Source organism: Heterodontus francisci, unplaced genomic scaffold (assembly GCF_036365525.1).
Source record: "Heterodontus francisci isolate sHetFra1 unplaced genomic scaffold, sHetFra1.hap1 HAP1_SCAFFOLD_934, whole genome shotgun sequence".
Taxonomy (NCBI): domain Eukaryota; kingdom Metazoa; phylum Chordata; class Chondrichthyes; order Heterodontiformes; family Heterodontidae; genus Heterodontus; species Heterodontus francisci.
This window is the reverse complement of record NW_027140690.1, coordinates 249,425-269,721: the sequence shown is the minus strand read 5'-3', so window position 1 is coordinate 269,721 and position 20,297 is coordinate 249,425. Positions and strand designations below refer to the sequence as shown.

The following is a 20,297-nucleotide window of genomic DNA, read 5'->3' as shown; positions in this document are numbered from 1 at the left end:
AGTCTCTCTTCATAGCTGAAATGCTCCAGCCCAGGCAACATCCTGGTGAATCTCCTCTGCACCCTCTCCAAGGCAATCACATCCTTTCGATAGTGTGGTACCCAGAACTGTACACAGTACTCCAGCTGTGGCTTAACTACTATTTTATACAGCTCCATCATAACCTCCCTGCTCTTATATTCTATACCTCGGCTAATAAAGGCAAGAATCCCAAGGCAAGTAAGGTTTTAGAAATAATAATCATGGAAAAAATCAACAGGCACTTGGAGATGTTTGAGTTAATTAAAGCTAGCCAGCATGGATTTGAAAAAGGGAGATCATGCTTGACTAATTGAATTTTTTTGATGACGTAACAGAGAAGGTTGATGAAGGGAAAGCAATGGATGTTGTCTATTTAGATTTTAAGAAAGTGTTTAATAAGTACTACATAAAAGGCTGGTTAACAAAATTGAGACTCTTGGAATAGGAGGGTCAGTGTCAGCTTGGATAAAAATTTGGCTTATGGACAGATAACAGCGAGTCGTGGTAAATGTTTTTTCAGACTGGAGGATGGTAGACAGTCCAAGGTTCAGTGTTAGGAGCACTGCTTTTTCAATGTTTTTCAGACTGGAGGATGGTAGACAGTCCAAGGTTCAGTGTTAGGAGCACTGCTTTTTCAATGTTTTTCAGACTGGAGGATGGTAGACAGTCCAAGGTTCAGTGTTAGGAGCACTGCTTTTCAATGTTTTTCAGACTGGAGGATGGTAGACAGTCCAAGGTCAGTGTTAGGAGCACTGCTTTTTCAATGTTTTTCAGACTGGAGGATGGTAGACAGTCCAAGGTTCAGTGTTAGGAGCACTGCTTTTTCAATGTTTTTCAGACTGGAGGATGGTAGACAGTCCAAGGTTCAGTGTTAGGAGCACTGCTTTTTCTGATGACTTGGATATTGATAGAGAGTAACATTTCAAAATTTAAAGATATCAAACTCGGAGGAGTGGCAAAAAGTGAGGATGATACAAACTGCCTATAACAGGTCATAGATAGGTGAGCAGAAGGGGCAGAGTGGCAATGGAATTTCATACTGACAAGTGTGAGATGATACATTTTAGCAGAAGGGATAGGGAGAGGCAATATACATTTAATGGCACAGTTATAAAGAATGTGTAGGAACAGAGGGACCTGGGGGTGTATGTGCATCGATCTTTGAAAGTTGCAGAAGATATTGAGTGTGGTCAGGCAAGCACATGGGATCTTAGGCTTCATAAGTAGAGGTACTGAGTACAAAAGCAGGGACGTTATGCTGAACCTTTAAAAAGCTTGGTTTAGTCCCCAACTAGAGTACTGCACACACTTTAGGAAGGATATGAGGGTTATTGAGAGGGTGCAGAGGAGATTTACCAGAATGGTTCCAGGGATGAGGGATTTTTGCTACAAGGTTAAGTTGAAGAAGCTGGGGTTGTTCTCGTGGGAGCAGAGGAGATTGAGGGGAGATTGGATAGGGGTGTACAAGATTATGACAGGTTTGGAGAAAGTAGCTAAAGGAAAAACTGTTCCCATTAGCTGATGGTACAAAGACTAGGGGACACAGATTGAAGATTTTGGCCAAGAGATGCAGTGGAGGGGGGATGTGAGAAAGAACTTTATTATGCAGTAAGTGGTAATGACTTGGAACTCGATGCCTATGAAGGTGGTGGAAATTGGAAGGACACTTGAAGGAAATAAACTTGCAGGACTGTGGAATAGAGCAGGGGAATGGGACTGACTGGCTTGCTCGACAGAGAGTCGGTAAGTCTCAATGGCCGAATGGCCTCCTTCTGCACGTAAATTTCCCTTGGACTCGAACACTTGCGCTAAGCTGTAAAACACGGGACAAATTGTTAAATACTTACATGAGCTGATACAAACCACCAGAAGTATTGGAAGCTAAAAGAAGCACCTCCTTCCCCCTGCATTGAATTCCCACTCTCACATAATTCCCAACTTTTAGACTTTGTTTGCAATGTACTCTGTTCATGATCAGTCTGAGTCAGCAGATACGGTTTACCTTTATACATCTTTTCCAAACACACCCAAGTTCCAAATGCTCCCTCAGCTTTCTGCTCACAGTAACTCGCCCCCAGTTTGTTGATAAGGTAAGCTTTTTATTTAAAAAGTTATGTCCGTTGGATTGCTAAGCTAACAAGTTTTGACTTTTTTTTTGGTTTTTCAGTAGATTTGTTGGGAATTTAGAATAGTGGGAATGGAGGTTAAGGCAGTTGTATGTTCCTCCTGCAGAATGTGGGAGGTAAGGGTCGCCCAGAGTGTCCCTGCTGACTGCATCTGCGGGAAGTGCACCCAACTCCAGCTCCTCGAGAACCGCGTTAGGGAACTGGAGCTGGATGAACTTCGGATCATTCGGGAGGCGGAGGGGGTTATTGAGAGGAGCTATAGGGAGGTAGTCACACCTCAGGTAAAAGAAGTAGGTAGATGGGTTACCGTCAGGGGAAGGAGAGGGAACCAGCAGGCAGTGCAGGGATCCCCTGTGGCCGTTTCCCTCAACAACAGGTATACCGTTTTGGATACTGTTGCGGGGGACGACTTACCAGGGGTAAGCAATGGGGTACAGGTCTCTGGCACAGAGTCTGTCCCTGTTGCTCAGAAGGGAAGGGGGAAGAGGAGCAGAGCATTAGTCATTGGGGACTCCATAGTTAGGGGAACAGATAGGAGGTTCAGTGGGAACGAGAGAGACTCACGGTTGGTGTGTTGCCTCCCAGGTGCCAGGGTTCGTGATGTCTCGGATCGTGTTTTTGGGATCCTTAAGGGGGAGGGGGTGCAGCCCCAAGTCGTGGTCCACATAGGCACCAACGACATAGGTAGGAAGAGAGATGGGGATTTAAGGCAGAAATTCAGGGAGCTAGGATGGAAGCTGAGAGCGAGAACAAACAGAGTTGTTATCTCTGGGTTGTTGCCCGTGCCACGTGCTAGCGAAGCGAGGAATAGGGAGAGAGAGGAGTTGAACACGTGGCTGCAGGGATGGTGTAGGAGGGAGGGTTTTGGTTTCCTGGATAATTGGGGCTCTTTCTGGGGTAGGTGGGACCTCTACAAACAGGATGGTCTTCACCTGAACCAGAGGGGTACCAATATCCTGGGGGGGGGGGGGGGGGGGGGGGGGGGAGATTTGCTAGTGCTCTTCGGGGGGGTTTAAACTAATTCAGCAGGGGGATGGGAACCTAAATTGTAGTTCCAGTGTACAGGATGTTGAGAGTAGTGAGGTCAGGGATAAGGTTACAAGGACGCAAGAGGGCACTGGCAAGCAAGAACTTGGTTTAAAGTGTGTCTACTTCAACGCCAGGAGCATCCGGAATAAGGTGGGTGAGCTTGCAGCATGGGTTGGTACCTGGGATCTCGATGTTGTGGCCATTTCGGAGACATGGGTAGAGCAGGGGCAGGAATGGATGTTGCAGGTTCCAGGATTTAGATGTTTCAGTAAGAACAGAGAAGATGGTAAAAAAGGGGGGGGGGGGGGTGGCATTGCTAATCAAGGAGAGTATTACAGCGGCAGAAAGGACGTTTGAGGACTCGTCTACTGAGATAGTATGGGCCGAGGTTAGAAACAGGAGAGGAGAGGTCACCCTGTTGGGAGTTTTCTATAGACCTCCGAATAGTTCCAGAGATGTAGAGGAAAGGATAGCGAAGATGATTCTCGACAGGGGCGAGAGTAACAGGGTAGTTGTTATGGGGGACTTTAACTTTCCAAATATCGACTGGAAATACTATAGTTCAAGTACTTTAGATGGGTCAGTTTTTGTCCAGTGTGTGCAGGAGGGTTTTCTGACACAGTATGTAGACAGACCAACCAGGGGCGATGCCACATTGGATTTGGTACTGGGTAATGAACCCGGCCAGGTGTTAGATTTAGATGTAGGTGAGCACTTTGGTGATAGTGATCACAATTCGGTTAGGTTTACCTTAGCGATGGGCAGGGACGGGTATATACCGCAGGGCAAGAATTATAGCTGGGGGAAAGGAAATTATGATGCGATTAGGCAAGACTTAGGATGCGTAGGATGGGGAAGGAAACTGCAGGGGATGGGCACAATCGAAATGTGGAGCTTATTCAAGGAGCAGCTACGGCGTGTCAGGCAGGGAGGAAGTTGTCGAGCGAGGGAGCCGTGGTTTACTAAAGAAGTTGAAGCGCTTGTCAAGAGGAAGAAGGCGGCTTATGTTAGGATGAGACGTGAAGGCTCAGTTAGGGCGCATGAGAGTTACAAGCTAGCCAGGAAGGATCTAAAGGGAGAGCTAAGAAGAGCAAGGAGAGGACACGAGAAGTCATTGGCGGATAGGATCAAGGAAAACCCTAAGGCTTTCTATAGGTATATCAGGAATAAAAGAATGAATAGAGTTAGATTAGGGACAATCAAGGATAGTAGTGGGAAGTTGTGTGTGGAATCAGAGGAGATAGGGGAAGCGTTAAATGAATATTTTTCGTCAGTATTTACAGTAGAGAAAGAAAATGTTGTCAAGGAGAATACTGAGATTCAGACTACTAGGCTAGATGGGATTGAGGTTCACAAGGAGGAGGTGTTATCAATTTTGGAAAGTGTGAAAATCGATAAGTCCCCTGGGCCAGATGGGAATTATCCTAGGATTCTCTGGGAAGCTAGGGAGGAGATTGCAGAGCCTTTGTCCTTGATCTTTATGTCGTCATTGTCGACAGGAATAGTGCTGGAAGACTGGAGGATAGCAAATGTTGTCCCCTTGTTCAAGAAGGGGAGTAGAGACAGCCCTGGTAATTATAGACCTGTGAGCCTTACTTCGGTTGTGGGTAAAATGTTGGAAAAGGTTAAGAGAGATAGGATTTATAATCATCTTGAAAAGAATAAGTTCATTAGCGATAGTCAGCACGGTTTTGTGAAGGGTAGGTCGTGCCTCACAAACCTTATTGAGTTTTTCGAGAAGGTGACCAAACAGGTGGATGAGGGAAAGGCAGTGGATGTGGTGTATATGGATTTCAGTAAGGCGTTTGATAAGGTTCCCCACGGTAGGCTATTGCAGAAAATACGGAAGTATGGGGTTGAAGGTGATTTAGAGCTTTGGATCAGAAATTGGCTAGCTGAAAGAAGACAGAGGGTGGTGGTTGATGGTAAATGTTTATCCTGGAGTTTAGTTTCTAGTGGTGTACCGCAAGGACCTGTTTTGGGGCCACTGCTATTTGTCATTTTTATAAATGACCTGGATGAGGGTGTAGAAGGGTGGGTTAGTAAATTTGCGGATGACACGAAGGTCGGTGGAGTTGTGGATAGCGTTTAGCGTTTAGAGATACAGCACTGAAACAGGCCCTTCGGCCCACTGAGTCTGTGCCGACCATCAACCACCCATTTATACTAATCCTACACTAATCCCATATTCCTACCACATCCCCACCTGTCCCTATATTTCCCTACCACCTACCTATACTAGTGGCAATTTATAATGGCCAATTTACCTACCAACCTGCAAGTCTTTTGGCTTGTGGGAGGAAACCGGAGTACCCGGAGAAAACCCACGCAGACACAGGGAGAACATGCAAACTCCACACAGGCAGTACCCAGAATTGAACCCGGGTCGCTGGAGCTGTGAGGCTGCGGTGCTAACCACTGCGCCACTGTGCCGAAGGATGTTGTAGGGTACAGAGGGACATAGATAGGCTGCAGAGCTGGGCTGAGAGATGGCAAATGGAGTTTAATGCGGAAAAGTGTGAGGTGATTCACTTTGGAAGGAGTAACAGGAATGCAGAGTACTGGGCTAATGGGAAGATTCTTGGTAGTGTAGATGAGCAGAGAGATCTTGGTGTCCAGGTACATAAATCCCTGAAAGTTGCTACCCAGGTTAATAGGGCTGTTAAGAAGGCATATGGTGTGTTAGCTTTTATTAGTAGGGGGATCGAGTTTCGGAGCCACAAGGTTATGCTGCAGCTGTACAAAACTCTGGTGAGACCGCACCTGGAGTATTGCGTGCAGTTCTGGTCACCGCATTATAGGAAGGATGTGGAAGCTTTGGAAAGGGTGCAGACGAGATTTACTAGGATGTTGCCTGGTATGGAGGGAAGGTCTTACGAGGAAAGGCTGAGGGACTTGAGGTTGTTTTCATTGGAGAGGAGGATGAGGAGAGGTGACTTAATAGAGACATATAAGATAATCAGAGGGTTAGATAGGGTGGATAGTGAAAGTCTTTTTCCTCGGATGGTGATGGCAAACACGAGGGGACATAGCTTTAAGTTGAGGGGTGATAGATATAGGACAGATGTCAGAAGTAGTTTCTTTACACAGAGAGTAGTAGGGGCGTGGAACGCCCTGCCTGCAACAGTAGTAGACTCGCCAACTTTAAGGGCATTTAAGTGGTCATTGGATAGACATATGGATGAAAATGGAATAGTGTAGGTCAGATGGTTTCACAGGTCGGTGCAACATCGAGGGCCGAAGGGCCTGTACTGCGCTGTAATGTTCTAATCTAATCTAATCTATTCAGGCAATCACTTAGTTGACTGTTAAACTGCCACTGACAGATATTTTCTGTTGACTAACTTGCAGTTTGTTTTACAGTTTTTAAATTTCGAAGTTAAATTCAAAATGTTAAACTAAATTTCAGTTTGAAAACTGCTTACCCACTATTTACCAGTGAGTTCCATTCTCACCAAATTCCCAACATTTAGACTCCACATTGCACTGTTTATAACCTCTCAGTGTGACCACTCTCTTTATTGCTTTGCCGTTAACCAAGAAAATATTTTAATTTTTATTTCACAGATCCAAAGTAATGACCTCACACATCCCCACGTCAAACCTCTGCTGCCACGGTTTTCCCGACTGGCAATACTGCCCGGTGACCCAGGCTCCTCCTGGGAGCTCCCCACTGCCCGGTGACCCAGGCTCCTCCCGGGTGCTCCCCACTGCCCGGTGACCCAGGCTCCTCCTGGGAGCTCCCCACTGCCCGGTGACCCAGGCTCCTCCTGGGAGCTCCCCACTGCCCGGTGACCCAGGCTCCTCCTGGGAGCTCCCCACTGCCCGGTGACCCAGGCTCCTCCTGGGAGCTCCCCACTGCCCGGTGACCCAGGCTCCTCCATGGTGCTCCCCACTGCCCGGTGACCCAGGCTCCTCCTGGGAGCTCCCCACTGCCCGGTGACCCAGGCTCCTCCATGGTGCTCCCCACTGCCTGGTGACCCAGGCTCCTCCCGGGTGCTCCCCACTGCCCGGTGACCCAGGCTCCTCCCGGGTGCTCCCCACTGCCCGGTGACCCAGGCTCCTCCTGGGAGCTCCCCACTGCCCGGTGACCCAGGCTCCTCCTGGGAGCTCCTCACTGCCCGGTGACCCAGGCTCCTCCTGGGAGCTCCCCACTGCCCGGTGACCCAGGCTCCTCCTGGGAGCTCCCCACTGCCCGGTGACCCAGGCTCCTCCATGGTGCTCCCCACTGCCTGGTGACCCAGGCTCCTCCCGGGTGCTCCCCACTGCCCGGTGACCCAGGCTCCTCCCGGGTGCTCCCCACTGCCCGGTGACCCAGGCTCCTCCTGGGAGCTCCCCACTGCCCGGTGACCCAGGCTCCTCCTGGGAGCTCCTCACTGCCCGGTGACCCAGGCTCCTCCTGGGAGCTCCCCACTGCCCGGTGACCCAGGCTCCTCCCGGGTGCTCCCCACTGCCCGGTGACCCAGGCTCCTCCCGGGTGCTCCCCACTGCCCGGTGACCCAGGCTCCTCCTGGGAGCTCCCCACTGCCCGGTGACCCAGGCTCCTCCTGGGAGCTCCCCACTGCCCGGTGACCCAGGCTCCTCCTGGGTGCTCCCCACTGCCCGGTGACCCAGGCTCCTCCTGGGTGCTCCCCACTGCCCGGTGACCCAGGCTCCTCCTGGGTGCTCCCCACTGCCCGGTGACCCAGGCTCCTCCTGGGTGCTCCCCACTGCCCGGGGACCCAGGCTCCTCCTGGGTGCTCCCCACTGCCCGGGGACCCAGGCTCCTCCTGGGTGCTCCCCACTGCCGGGTGACCCAGGCTCCTGGATTTCAAATTAATCACATCTGGATCCCCAATTCCCCAGATCAGGATTTCAAACCACCCCATAAAATTTTCCATTTCTTCACACCTGGATTCCAAATCCCACACCTAAATTTCCAAATCCCCACATCTGGATTAAGGACATAAGAAATAAGAGCAGTAGACAACCAATTTCTCCTGCTCTCCGCCCTATCACACACCTTCCCTTTTGTTTTTCTTCCCCCCTCCCCCTCTTTCACTTGCTCAGAGCCCATTGCATCTCTAACCTTTGCCAGTTATCACAAGAGTTTTTTTTATGCTTAGTATTCTATGTGTTTTTAAAAGACTGAGAAAAAGGATTTTGTGTGAACATTGAATGCTGAAACTTGGTGTGACCTGAAAGGGACAGACTGCAAAACACCTGTTCCAAACAACAGCAAGGGAAATGACAGATCACATGATTGCTACAGTTTCAGTTTCTCATTTGCATTGTGGAGACCAGTAGCTGGACAGGCAAAACAAACTGGCTGGGACCTGTTATTTGCAGACCAAAAAAAGACCTCTCCCTGAAAAAGAAGGCTCGCCTCTCTTGTAAAAAGAAATTCTACATTTGAGGTGGTAGCTATGGTCTGCCTGGAGAGAGGAAAAGGCCCCTGGAGAGAAAAAAACCCAGGAAAAGAGGAGCTGCTGCTCTGTGGAGGAAGACTGCTTTGCTGAGAGGAAATCTTACATTTTTAAAGGTAACAGATTCTTACTGCCTCCAGTCTCTGAAAAATTTCTGCCTCAGGAGTAATTCCTGTTGTCTCTTATGTTTTGGGAGATCCTGAAAACTGAAGAAAGCTTCTATTGCTAGACTGCTATTTCAAAACCCAAGTAGACCTGTTTCTACACCCTTTACTGAAAGATCTGTGTGACGCCTGCTGAAGATGAAGTGCCGTGAATGCCAACCCATCACAGACTGCTCATCAACCTCGCCTGGAGAGACTTCAAGTGCATTCGACTATTCGACTCTGGGCCACCTCACTGACCCGGAAATATCCCACCAGAATGTGACAACTCAGTTATTTTATTATTCCTAAGAAACAGTTGTAATCCAAAACATCCTTTTAAAACTAGTTAACCGTTTTTTTTGAATGTATGTGTGTGTGCGAGAGAGTTAGGAAGAATAAGAAGTTTGAAAGGAATCCTTTCACATATAGTTATTTCATTATTGTTTAAGACTTAGTTTATTAATAAATAGTTAATTTTGTTGTTGTTTAAAGAAACCTGGTTTGGTGTGCTTTATTCTGGGGGACAAATAGTGTGTTTAAATTTGCTATTTTCCAGTAGGTGGGAAACCTATGCTATGACCTCTGGAGTAGTGGGACTGAATTAACAGTGCATTACTCCCGCCTTGGTCATAACACAGTTCTGATGAAAGGTCACAGACCTGAAATGTTAACTGTTTCCTGCTCAGTATTTCCAGTATTTTCTGTTTTTATTTCAGATTTCCAGCATCCGCAGTATTTTGTTTTTATTTTTCTGTTTGCACTTCTGTTTTTATTTCTGGAGTAGAATACATAGCCCCGTAGGCGTGCTCCGCCATTCAGTATGATCAAGGCTGATCTTTTGTTTCAACTCCACTTTCCTGGCCACTCCCCATATCTCGATTCCGAGAACAACTTATATTTATATCGTGCCTTTACCAGAATAAAATGGCCCAAGGCGCTTGACAGGATTATAAAAAACATGACACTGAGCCACATTAGGAGATATTAGGTCAAATGACCAAAGGCTTAGTCAAAGAGGTAGCTTTTAAGGAGTGGCTTAAAGGAGGAAAGCGAGGTACAGGGTTGGGAGGATACTCCAGAGCTTAGGCAACCGAAGGCGTGATCACCAATGGTGGAGCAATTAAAATCGGGGATGCTCAAGTGACCAGAATAAGATGAGCACAAATATCTGAGGGTTGTGGGGCTGGAAGAGATTATAGAGATAGAAGGGGTGAGGCCATAGAGGGATTTGAAAATAAGGATGAGAATTTTAAAATTAGATTGTGGAGCCAATATAAGTCAGTGAGCACAGGGGTGATTAGGTGAACAAGATTTGTTGTGAGTTAAGATACAGGCAGCAAAGATTTGGATGACCTCAAGTTTATAGGGAGTAGACTGTGGGTGACCAGACAGGAGTCCATTGGAATAGTCAAGTCCACAGGTAATGAATGTGTGAATAAGGGTTTCAGCAACAGATGAGCTGAGATGGGGTAAAGTTGGGCAATGTTATGGAGGTGGAAAGAGGTGATCTTAGTGATGGCACCAGTATGTGATTGAAAGCTCATCTCGGGGTCACCAAGGTTGTGAACACACTGGCTTAATCTCCGGCTCAAGGACAGGGATGGAGTCAGTAGTTAGGGAACAGAGTTTGAAGCAGAATCACAGAATTATTACAGCACAGAAGGAGGCCATTCAGCCCATTGTATCTGCACCAGCTCTCTGAATGAGCAATTCACTTAGTGCCATTCCCCTGCCTTCTCTCCATAACCCTGCACATTCTTCCTTTTCATAAAGAGTCTGATTCCCTTTTGAAAGCCTCAATTGAATGTGCCTCCATCACTCTCTCAGGCAGTGCATTCCAATTCCTAACCACTCGTAGGTACCGAAAACGATGGCTTCAGACTTCCCAACAGTTAATTGGAGGAAATTTCTCCTCATCCAGTACTGGATGTTGGATAAGCAGTCTGATAATTTAACTACAGTGGAGTCGAGGGAGGTAGTGGTGAGGTACAGCCGAGCGTCATCAGTGTACATGTGAAGACTAACACCGTGCTTTCTGATGATGTCGCTGAGGGGCAGCATGGAGATGAGAATTAGGAGGGAGCCAAGGTTAGATCCATGGGGGACGCCAGAGATAACAGTGCAGGAGCAGGAAGAGAAACCATAGCAAGTGATTCTCTGGCTCCGATTAGATAGAATGGAACCAGATGACAGTAGACCCACCCAGCTGGACAACAGTGGGGAGGCATTGGTGGAAGATGGTGTGGTCAACTGTGTCAAAGGCTGCAGACAGGTCGAGAAGGAGGAGGAGGGAAAGTTTACCTTTGTCACAGTCACATAGGATGTCATTTGTGACTTTGACAAGAGCTGTTTCAGTACTGTGGCAAGAGTGGAAACCTGATTAGAGGCATTAAAACATGGAGCTCCGGGAAAGATGGGATTGGATTGGGAGGTGACAACATGTTCAAGGACTTGGTCAAGGGATTTTTTTTGAGGAAAAGGCAGATTTAAAGGAGAGATGCAACCGTTAACAATATCACCTAACATGGGGGAAGATAGGTGGTCAGCTGTTCAGTGGGAATAGGATCTAGGAGAGAGCAACATTCTCACAGCCATAAATATACTCAACGACGGACCACACATGACCCTCTGGGTTGGACGATTCCAAAGATGCACAATCCTTTGAGTGAAAAGATTTCTCCTCATCTCAGTCCGAAATGATCGTCTCCGTCTTCTAGATTCTCTGACCAAGTGAAACACCTCTATGTCTGGCCTGACAGGTCCCTTCAGAACCTGGTATATATCAATGAGATCACAACTCTTTCTTGCAAATTCCAGACAGTATAGGCCAAACTAACTCAGTCTCTCATCCCAGGGACCAAGCCTTTGCTGTACCGCCTCCAGTACAAGAACATCCTTCTCCAGGTGTGGAGATCAAAGGTCTGTGAAGGATCATCTGCCCTTCCACAGTTAATGGCATTAGGACTTCAAGTTACATGGGGTCAGAAGCTGTGAGGAGCATACATTAATCCAACCCACGGTTACTCACCTTGGCAGTTGTGCTTTGACTTGTTTCTGACACAAACTGTGGTACCGCTCTACCTTCAGGAAGCCCTGGTTCAACATCCGCTGGCAGACTGCATCCATACGCTTACACACCTAAGGAAAAGATGGAAGTAACAGATCGATAGATTCCCACTCACACCTGCAGCACACCTCAGTATGAATGGACAGATACTGTTTAGCACCAGCTCGCACTTGGTCAAGAGGTGTTATTTATTCCACTCTCTCCTCCCCGGGGTTTTATTTATTCCACTCTCTCCTCCCCGGGGTTTTATTTATTCCACTCACTCCTCCCCGGGGTTTTATTTATTCCACTCTCTCCTCCCCGGGGTTTTATTTATTCCACTCTCTCCTCCCCGGGGTTTTATTTATTCCACTCTCTCCTCCCCGGGGTTTTATTTATTCCACTCTCTCCTCCCCGGGGTTTTATTTATTCCACTCTCTCCTCCCCGGGGTTTTATTTATTCCACTCTCTCCTCCCCGGGGTTTTATTTATTCCACTCTCTCCTCCCCGGGGTTTTATTTATTCCACTCTCTCCTCCCCGGGGTTTTATTTATTCCACTCTCTCCTCCCCGGGGTTTTATTTATTCCACTCTCTCCTCCCCGGGGTTTTATTTATTCCACTCACTCCTCCCCGGGGTTTTATTTATTCCACTCTCTCCTCCCCGGGGTTTTATTTATTCCACTCTCTCCTCCCCGGGGTTTTATTTATTCCACTCTCTCCTCCCCGGGGTTTTATTTATTCCACTCTCTCCTCCCCGGGGTTTTATTTATTCCACTCTCTCCTCCCCGGGGTTTTATTTATTCCACTCACTCCTCCCCGGGGTTTTATTTATTCCACTCTCTCCTCCCCGGGGTTTTATTTATTCCACTCTCTCCTCCCCGGGGTTTTATTTATTCCACTCACTCCTCCCCGGGGTTTTATTTATTCCACTCTCTCCTCCCCGGGGTTTTATTTATTCCACTCTCTCCTCCCCGGGGTTTTATTTATTCCACTCTCTCCTCCCCGGGGTTTTATTTATTCCACTCTCTCCTCCCCGGGGTTTTATTTATTCCACTCTCTCCTCCCCGGGGTTTTATTTATTCCACTCACTCCTCCCCGGGGTTTTATTTATTCCACTCTCTCCTCCCCGGGGTTTTATTTATTCCACTCTCTCCTCCCCGGGGTTTTATTTATTCCACTCTCTCCTCCCCGGGGTTTTATTTATTCCACTCTCTCCTCCCCGGGGTTTTATTTATTCCACTCTCTCCTCCCCGGGGTTTTATTTATTCCACTCTCTCCTCCCCGGGGTTTTATTTATTCCACTCTCTCCTCCCCGGGGTTTTATTTATTCCACTCTCTCCTCCCCGGGGTTTTATTTATTCCACTCTCTCCTCCCCGGGGTTTTATTTATTCCACTCTCTCCTCCCCGGGGTTTTATTTATTCCAGTCTCTCCTCCCCGGGGTTTTATTTATTCCACTCTCTCCTCCCCGGGGTTTTATTTATTCCACTCTCTCCTCCCCGGGGTTTTATTTATTCCACTCTCTCCTCCCCGGGGTTTTATTTATTCCAGTCTCCCCTCCCCGGGGTTTTATTTATTCCAGTCTCTCCTCCCCGGGGTTTTATTTATTCCAGTCTCTCCGCCCCGGGGTTTTATTAATTCCACTCTCTCCTCCCCGGGGTTTTATTTATTCCACTCTCTCCTCCCCGGGGTTTTATTTATTCCACTCTCTCCTCCCCGGGGTTTTATTTATTCCAGTCTCTCCTCCCCGGGGTTTTATTTATTCCACTCTCTCCTCCCCGGGGTTTTATTTATTCCACTCTCTCCTCCCCGGGGTTTTATTTATTCCAGTCTCTCCTCCCCGGGGTTTTATTTATTCCACTCTCTCCTCCCCGGGGTTTTATTTATTCCACTCTCTCCTCCCCGGGGTTTTATTTATTCCACTCTCTCCTCCCCGGGGTTTTATTTATTCCACTCTCTCCTCCCCGGGGTTTTATTTATTCCAGTCTCTCCGCCCCGGGGTTTTATTAATTCCAGTCTCTCCTCCCCGGGGTTTTATTTATTCCACTCTCTCCTCCCCGGGGTTTTATTTATTCCAGTCTCTCCGCCCCGGGGTTTTATTTATTCCACTCTCTCCTCCCCGGGGTTTTATTTATTCCACTCTCTCCTCCCCGGGGATTTATTAATTCCAGTCTCTCCTCCCCGGGGTTTTATTTATTCCACTCTCTCCTCCCCGGGGTTTTATTTATTCCACTCTCTCCTCCCCGGGGTTTTATTTATTCCACTCTCTCCTCCCCGGGGTTTTATTTATTCCACTCTCTCCTCCCCGGGGTTTTATTTATTCCACTCTCTCCTCCCCGGGGTTTTATTTATTCCACTCTCTCCTCCCCGGGGTTTTATTTATTCCACTCTCTCCTCCCCGGGGTTTTATTTATTCCACTCTCTCCTCCCCGGGGTTTTATTTATTCCACTCTCTCCTCCCCGGGGTTTTATTTATTCCACTCTCTCCTCCCCGGGGTTTTATTTATTCCACTCTCTCCTCCCCGGGGTTTTATTTATTCCACTCTCTCCTCCCCGGGGTTTTATTTATTCCACTCTCTCCTCCCCGGGGTTTTATTTATTCCACTCTCTCCTCCCCGGGGTTTTATTTATTCCACTCTCTCCTCCCCGGGGTTTTATTTATTCCACTCTCTCCTCCCCGGGGTTTTATTTATTCCACTCTCTCCTCCCCGGGGTTTTATTTATTCCACTCTCTCCTCCCCGGGGTTTTATTTATTCCACTCTCTCCTCCCCGGGGTTTTATTTATTCCACTCTCTCCTCCCCGGGGTTTTATTTATTCCACTCTCTCCTCCCCGGGGTTTTATTTATTCCACTCTCTCCTCCCCGGGGTTTTATTTATTCCACTCTCTCCTCCCCGGGGTTTTATTTATTCCACTCTCTCCTCCCCGGGGTTTTATTTATTCCACTCTCTCCTCCCCGGGGTTTTATTTATTCCACTCTCTCCTCCCCGGGGTTTTATTTATTCCACTCTCTCCTCCCCGGGGTTTTATTTATTCCACTCTCTCCTCCCCGGGGTTTTATTTATTCCACTCTCTCCTCCCCGGGGTTTTATTTATTCCACTCTCTCCTCCCCGGGGTTTTATTTATTCCACTCTCTCCTCCCCGGGGTTTTATTTATTCCACTCTCTCCTCCCCGGGGTTTTATTTATTCCACTCTCTCCTCCCCGGGGTTTTATTTATTCCACTCTCTCCTCCCCGGGGTTTTATTTATTCCACTCTCTCCTCCCCGGGGTTTTATTTATTCCACTCTCTCCTCCCCGGGGTTTTATTTATTCCACTCTCTCCTCCCCGGGGTTTTATTTATTCCACTCTCTCCTCCCCGGGGTTTTATTTATTCCACTCTCTCCTCCCCGGGGTTTTATTTATTCCACTCTCTCCTCCCCGGGGTTTTATTTATTCCACTCTCTCCTCCCCGGGGTTTTATTTATTCCACTCTCTCCTCCCCGGGGTTTTATTTATTCCAGTCTCTCCTCCCCGGGGTTTTATTTATTCCACTCTCTCCTCCCCGGGGTTTTATTTATTCCACTCTCTCCTCCCCGGGGTTTTATTTATTCCAGTCTCTCCTCCCCGGGGTTTTATTTATTCCACTCTCTCCTCCCCGGGGTTTTATTTATTCCACTCTCTCCTCCCCGGGGTTTTATTTATTCCACTCTCTCCTCCCCGGGGTTTTATTTATTCCACTCTCTCCTCCCCGGGGTTTTATTTATTCCAGTCTCTCCTCCCCGGGGTTTTATTTATTCCACTCTCTCCTCCCCGGGGTTTTATTTATTCCACTCTCTCCTCCCCGGGGTTTTATTTATTCCAGTCTCTCCTCCCCGGGGTTTTATTTATTCCACTCTCTCCTCCCCGGGGTTTTATTTATTCCACTCTCTCCTCCCCGGGGTTTTATTTATTCCACTCTCTCCTCCCCGGGGTTTTATTTATTCCACTCTCTCCTCCCCGGGGTTTTATTTATTCCACTCTCTCCTCCCCGGGGTTTTATTTATTCCACTCTCTCCTCCCCGGGGTTTTTATTCCACTCTCTCCTCCCCGGGGTTTTATTTATTCCACTCTCTCCTCCCCGGGGTTTTATTTATTCCACTCTCTCCTCCCCGGGGTTTTATTTATTCCACTCTCTCCTCCCCGGGGTTTTATTTATTCCACTCTCTCCTCCCCGGGGTTTTATTTATTCCACTCTCTCCTCCCCGGGGTTTTATTTATTCCACTCTCTCCTCCCCGGGGTTTTATTTATTCCACTCTCTCCTCCCCGGGGTTTTATTTATTCCACTCTCTCCTCCCCGGGGTTTTATTTATTCCACTCTCTCCTCCCCGGGGTTTTATTTATTCCACTCTCTCCTCCCCGGGGTTTTATTTATTCCACTCTCTCCTCCCCGGGGTTTTATTTATTCCAGTCTCTCCTCCCCGGGGTTTTATTTATTCCACTCTCTCCTCCCCGGGGTTTTATTTATTCCACTCTCTCCTCCCCGGGGTTTTATTTATTCCACTCTCTCCTCCCCGGGGTTTTATTTATTCCACTCTCTCCTCCCCGGGGTTTTATTTATTCCACTCTCTCCTCCCCGGGGTTTTATTTATTCCACTCTCTCCTCCCCGGGGTTTTATTTATTCCACTCTCTCCTCCCCGGGGTTTTATTTATTCCACTCTCTCCTCCCCGGGGTTTTATTTATTCCACTCTCTCCTCCCCGGGGTTTTATTTATTCCACTCTCTCCTCCCCGGGGTTTTATTTATTCCACTCTCTCCTCCCCGGGGGTTTATTTATTCCACTCTCTCCTCCCCGGGGTTTTATTTATTCCACTCTCTCCTCCCCGGGGTTTTATTTATTCCACTCTCTCCTCCCCGGGGTTTTATTTATTCCACTCTCTCCTCCCCGGGGTTTTATTTATTCCACTCTCTCCTCCCCGGGGTTTTATTTATTCCACTCTCTCCTCCCCGGGGTTTTATTTATTCCACTCTCTCCTCCCCGGGGTTTTATTTATTCCACTCTCTCCTCCCCGGGGTTTTATTTATTCCACTCTCTCCTCCCCGGGGTTTTATTTATTCCAGTCTCTCCTCCCCGGGGTTTTATTTATTCCACTCTCTCCTCCCCGGGGTTTTATTTATTCCACTCTCTCCTCCCCGGGGTTTTATTTATTCCACTCTCTCCTCCCCGGGGTTTTATTTATTCCAGTCTCTCCTCCCCGGGGTTTTATTTATTCCACTCTCTCCTCCCCGGGGTTTTATTTATTCCACTCTCTCCTCCCCGGGGTTTTATTTATTCCACTCTCTCCTCCCCGGGGTTTTATTTATTCCACTCTCTCCTCCCCGGGGTTTTATTTATTCCACTCTCTCCTCCCCGGGGTTTTATTTATTCCACTCTCTCCTCCCCGGGGTTTTATTTATTCCACTCTCTCCTCCCCGGGGTTTTATTTATTCCACTCTCTCCTCCCCGGGGGTTTATTTATTCCACTCTCTCCTCCCCGGGGTTTTATTTATTCCACTCTCTCCTCCCCGGGGTTTTATTTATTCCACTCTCTCCTCCCCGGGGTTTTATTTATTCCACTCTCTCCTCCCCGGGGTTTTATTTATTCCACTCTCTCCTCCCCGGGGTTTTATTTATTCCACTCTCTCCTCCCCGGGGTTTTATTTATTCCAGTCTCTCCTCCCCGGGGTTTTATTTATTCCACTCTCTCCTCCCCGGGGTTTTATTTATTCCACTCTCTCCTCCCCGGGGTTTTATTTATTCCACTCTCTCCTCCCCGGGGTTTTATTTATTCCAGTCTCTCCTCCCCGGGGTTTTATTTATTCCACTCTCTCCTCCCCGGGGTTTTATTTATTCCACTCTCTCCTCCCCGGGGTTTTATTTATTCCACTCTCTCCTCCCCGGGGGTTTATTTATTCCACTCTCTCCTCCCCGGGGTTTTATTTATTCCACTCTCTCCTCCCCGGGGTTTTATTTATTCCACTCTCTCCTCCCCGGGGTTTTATTTATTCCACTCTCTCCTCCCCGGGGTTTTATTTATTCCACTCTCTCCTCCCCGGGGTTTTATTTATTCCACTCTCTCCTCCCCGGGGTTTTATTTATTCCACTCTCACCTCCCCGGGGTTTTATTTATTCCACTCTCTCCTCCCCGGGGTTTTATTTATTCCACTCTCTCCTCCCCGGGGTTTTATTTATTCCACTCTCTCCTCCCCGGGGTTTTATTTATTCCACTCTCTCCTCCCCGGGGTTTTATTTATTCCACTCTCTCCTCCCCGGGGTTTTATTTATTCCACTCTCTCCTCCCCGGGGTTTTATTTATTCCACTCTCTCCTCCCCGGGGTTTTATTTATTCCACTCTCTCCTCCCCGGGGTTTTATTTATTCCACTCTCTCCTCCCCGGGGTTTTATTTATTCCACTCTCTCCTCCCCGGGGTTTTATTTATTCCACTCTCTCCTCCCCGGGGTTTTATTTATTCCACTCTCTCCTCCCCGGGGTTTTATTTATTCCAGTCTCTCCTCCCCGGGGTTTTATTTATTCCACTCTCTCCTCCCCGGGGTTTTATTTATTCCACTCTCTCCTCCCCGGGGTTTTATTTATTCCACTCTCTCCTCCCCGGGGTTTTATTTATTCCACTCTCTCCTCCCCGGGGTTTTATTTATTCCACTCTCTCCTCCCCGGGGTTTTATTTATTCCACTCTCTCCTCCCCGGGGTTTTATTTATTCCAGTCTCTCCTCCCCGGGGTTTTATTTATTCCACTCTCTCCTCCCCGGGGTTTTATTTATTCCACTCTCTCCTCCCCGGGGTTTTATTTATTCCACTCTCTCCTCCCCGGGGTTTTATTTATTCCACTCTCTCCTCCCCGGGGTTTTATTTATTCCACTCTCTCCTCCCCGGGGTTTTATTTATTCCACTCTCTCCTCCCCGGGGTTTTATTTATTCCACTCTCTCCTCCCCGGGGTTTTATTTATTCCACTCTCTCCTCCCCGGGGTTTTATTTATTCCACTCTCTCCTCCCCGGGGTTTTATTTATTCCACTCTCTCCTCCCCGGGGTTTTATTTATTCCACTCTCACCTCCCCGGGGTTTTATTTATTCCACTCTCTCCTCCCCGGGGTTTTATTTATTCCACTCTCTCCTCCCCGGGGTTTTATTTATTCCACTCTCTCCTCCCCGGGGTTTTATTTATTCCACTCTCTCCTCCCCGGGGTTTTATTTATTCCACTCTCTCCTCCCCGGGGTTTTATTTATTCCACTCTCTCCTCCCCGGGGTTTTATTTATTCCAGTCTCTCCTCCCCGGGGTTTTATTTATTCCACTCTCTCCTCCCCGGGGTTTTATTTATTCCACTCTCTCCTCCCCGGGGTTTTATTTATTCCACTCTCTCCTCCCCGGGGTTTTATTTATTCCACTCTCTCCTCCCCGGGGTTTTATTTATTCCACTCTCTCCTCCCCGGGGTTTTATTTATTCCACTCTCTCCTCCCCGGGGTTTTATTTATTCCACTCTCTCCTCCCCGGGGTTTTATTTATTCCACTCTCTCCTCCCCGGGGTTTTATTTATTCCACTCTCTCCTCCCCGGGGTTTTATTTATTCCACTCTCTCCTCCCCGGGGTTTTATTTATTCCACTCTCTCCTCCCCGGGGGTTTATTTATTCCACTCTCTCCTCCCCGGGGTTTTATTTATTCCACTCTCTCCTCCCCGGGGTTTTATTTATTCCACTCTCTCCTCCCCGGGGTTTTATTTATTCCACTCTCTCCTCCCCGGGGTTTTATTTATTCCACTCTCTCCTCCCCGGGGTTTTATTTATTCCACTCTCTCCTCCCCGGGGTTTTATTTATTCCACTCTCTCCTCCCCGGGGTTTTATTTATTCCACTCTCTCCTCCCCGGGGTTTTATTTATTCCACTCTCTCCTCCCCGGGGTTTTATTTATTCCACTCTCTCCTCCCCGGGGTTTTATTTATTCCACTCTCTCCTCCCCGGGGTTTTATTTATTCCACTCTCTCCTCCCCGGGGTTTTATTTATTCCACTCTCTCCTCCCCGGGGTTTTATTTATTCCACTCTCTCCTCCCCGGGGTTGTTTGTTTATTTATTTTCTCACCATCCTGAGGCCGCTGATCTCGTCGTAGGACATTAAGCCAAGGATGGAGTCGATGGCCACGATGGGGAGGTTGAGGAGCGGGTTCCCCTGCTGCAGCAGTTCGGTGCAGGGGTTTGTTGCCGGCTCAGTCCCGGTGGCCGGCGCCAGTCCTGGGTCTCCTCCGGTCCCGGACTCTCTCCCAGCCGCCGCTCCACTCATCTCGGCCGCCATGACTCCGGACCGGATATGACGCAAACGCGCACAGTCCTTCGTGACGTCAGAAGCGAGCGAATGTCTGGCGTCTCGTCTGATCCCGTCAGCGCCTGCGCAGAATGGACGAAACAGCGGCCGGAAGAACGTCACCGCAATTAGCGGAGAAAGCACGGGGCAGCCGGAAGAAGGGAGCGATTTGAAATGGAGATCCCTCAGAAAGAGAGATCACCACAA

The 20,297-nt window shown here is 48.3% G+C and overlaps 1 protein-coding gene across 1 annotated transcript; it reads right to left on the bottom strand.

Moving 5' to 3' along the window:
- Positions 1 to 427: 427 nt before the first annotated feature.
- LOC137360501 (F-box only protein 28-like) lies at positions 428 to 20,095 on the bottom strand. Its single transcript, XM_068025912.1, has 3 exons — positions 19,872 to 20,095; positions 11,756 to 11,865; positions 428 to 1,834 (listed from the first exon to the last, which is right to left on the bottom strand). The coding sequence occupies exons 1-3, from the start codon at positions 20,079 to 20,081 to the stop codon at positions 1,555 to 1,557; spliced, it is 600 nt and encodes a 199-aa protein (XP_067882013.1). The 5' UTR covers positions 20,082 to 20,095; the 3' UTR covers positions 428 to 1,554.
- Positions 20,096 to 20,297: the final 202 nt, after the last annotated feature.

Excerpts from the sequence above, each read along its gene's own strand:
- LOC137360501 (XM_068025912.1), bottom strand. The coding sequence starts at position 20,081 with ATGGCGGCCGAGATGAGTGGAGCGGCGGCTGGGAGAGAGTCCGGGACC. Across the intron at positions 11,866-19,871 it reads AGATCAGCGGCCTCAGGATG|GTGTGTAAGCGTATGGATGC; the intron begins GTGAGAAAATAA and ends TCTTTTCCTTAG. Across the intron at positions 1,835-11,755 it reads GTCAAAGCACAACTGCCAAG|CTTAGCGCAAGTGTTCGAGT; the intron begins GTGAGTAACCGT and ends CGTGTTTTACAG.